The sequence below is a fragment of the Episyrphus balteatus genome, chromosome 3 (assembly GCF_945859705.1).
Source record: "Episyrphus balteatus chromosome 3, idEpiBalt1.1, whole genome shotgun sequence".
In the NCBI taxonomy this organism is placed as follows: domain Eukaryota; kingdom Metazoa; phylum Arthropoda; class Insecta; order Diptera; family Syrphidae; genus Episyrphus; species Episyrphus balteatus.
Window position 1 is genome coordinate 63,225,076 of NC_079136.1, and position 2,151 is coordinate 63,227,226.

Consider the following 2,151-nt stretch of genomic DNA (forward strand, 5'->3'; position numbering starts at 1 on the left):
ACTATTTAATTTAGAAAAATTTTTACACATACATATAAGGTCTTTTTGTGTACTGTCTAAAACAGAAATATTTCTACTTTTTTCAATATTTTTAACTCAATTCCTGTTTGTGTATTCTAGAACTTTGTAGTTTCAAAGGTTTCAAATGTTTTTGAAGATTCTCAAACTGTAATATGGCAAAAAACTTTGACGAGACCGCAGTGATAGAGTTACGTGAAGCAAAAAACGGACAACCACGTTAACGATTATCGTTTTGTCAATTTTATGAATTCAAAAATTACGGAACGACTTCCCAGTTTAAACCTGAAAACATCACGACAAAAAAAGTCGATGACAACAAAGAATTCTTTTTACTCTAGTTTAATATTAAAACAAAGTCACATCTCAGCCTTTCTTTACTCATGAAATAAAATGTCCAGGCTGGAATTTGATTTGATTTGATGCGTATTGTTATTTAACTCAGAACTCGATGACAATGCTCTACAGGAAGTTATCTATCGAAGTTAAAGATTCTGTTTTATTTAAAATCTATTTTATTTAAAATTTTGATTTATTTAAATTTTTACTGGTTCCCCGATTTTCCCCGATTTTTGATGTGGTAATCTCCCGATTTCAAAAAATATTTTATGGCAACACTGCTTTGGACCTGATTTTTTGGATTGATTTTTTTACCTACTGTGGGAAAATGCATCCAAACACTAATATAATAATTTCATGCCGTATTGCAGCTTGCAGGCAGATCGCAGATTTGTCAGTTTAAATAGTTCATAATGCATTATAAAGAGTTTATTTATTTATTTTTCACTAATTGTTGTCACAAAAGTTGTCAATCTACAATAAATGTTAAGCTCATTAACTATTTGTTTATTCAATTGGTGATATTGATTCATATGATTCTAAATTGCAAAGTCGATTATGAGGGGAGAATTTGTTTTGCCACCCATCTATACATAAAATTGTTAAAATAATTTCAATTATTTTCAAATGATTTTAAAAAAAATTGAGATTTAACAGATGTTCTTTGCGTCGATAAAAATAAACAAATTCAACTTCTTAAACAAATAACATCAGGTATAAATAGTCTAACGACAACTTAAATTTCCATTAGTTTCTTTTCAATAATAAATCTTTCAACAATGTTAAAGTTTGCCTTAGGACTTGTAGTTCTATCAATAATTTCTTTCGAAATAACTCACGGTAAAGTTTTTACAAAATGTGAACTTGCTCGTGAATTGTTTAAGCAAGGAATACCCAAGTCTGAACTTCCCGATTGGGTTTGTATGGCATCAGGAGAAAGCAGTTTTAATACCAAAGCCACTAATCGCAATAAAAACAAGACTGGAGATTGGGGTATTTTCCAAATCAACGATCGCTATTGGTGTAAACCATCTGAAAATCGACCATCGCACAATATTTGTGGTGTTTCTTGCAATGATTTGTTGCAAGACAATATTGCCAAGTCTGTTGCATGTGCCCGTATAGTTAAAAAACAACAAGGCTGGGAAGCATGGAATGCATGGAAAAGCAAGTGTCGATCTAATAAACCTTCAGTCAGTGAGTGTTTTTAAGAATAAAGCATAATTTTCAATTGTAACTTGATTAGGGACTTTTCAATGGAATGATTTCAATTCATTTTATATTGTTTTTCAAGAAAATTTTTTTAAAAATAATAAAAATTATAACACATTCGCAAATAGCAGTTTAATTATTTTCATACATGTTTTCTGGTAAAAGAAGCACATTTGGGATATTCCCCCATTTTTGAAAACAAAATTAAAAAAAATTAGCTATTTTTTTATCCACTTTTATTATTTGCAGAGTTTTTTTTATTTTAAACTTTCATTTATCTATTCATTGTTCGTTGCAAAGCGATGCGATTATTTGTATTTAAGGTGGCCATTCAAATTAAGACTAAAACCAATTACATCACGAGCAAGTAAATCAGTGTGCTACAAAATGCTAATGGTCAGAAACATGAGACTGTTTCAAACAATTTTTTTTTGATATATTTTTTTCATATCACTAATGGAGTTGGCTTCAGTAAGTCTAACAAAATAAACAATAAAGCCGCGGAATGAATTGCAGTGCATGTATTTTTTTTAATAGTAATATTATAGCCGTTTTACATAAAATCGATTGAAAATAACTACC

General features: G+C 29.5%; 1 protein-coding gene across 1 annotated transcript; it reads left to right on the forward strand.

Annotated features, from left to right (window-relative positions):
• The first annotated feature begins 1,101 nt into the window (after positions 1-1,101).
• LOC129915243 (inactive lysozyme 1A) lies at positions 1,102-1,568 on the forward strand. Its single transcript, XM_055994724.1, has one exon. The coding sequence runs from the start codon at positions 1,137-1,139 to the stop codon at positions 1,566-1,568; it is 432 nt and encodes a 143-aa protein (XP_055850699.1). The 5' UTR covers positions 1,102-1,136.
• The last annotated feature ends 583 nt before the right edge of the window (positions 1,569-2,151 follow it).

Bases quoted from the DNA above. Each gene is read 5' to 3' on its own strand.
- LOC129915243 (XM_055994724.1), top strand. From the start codon at position 1,137: ATGTTAAAGTTTGCCTTAGGACTTGTAGTTCTATCAATAATTTCTTTC.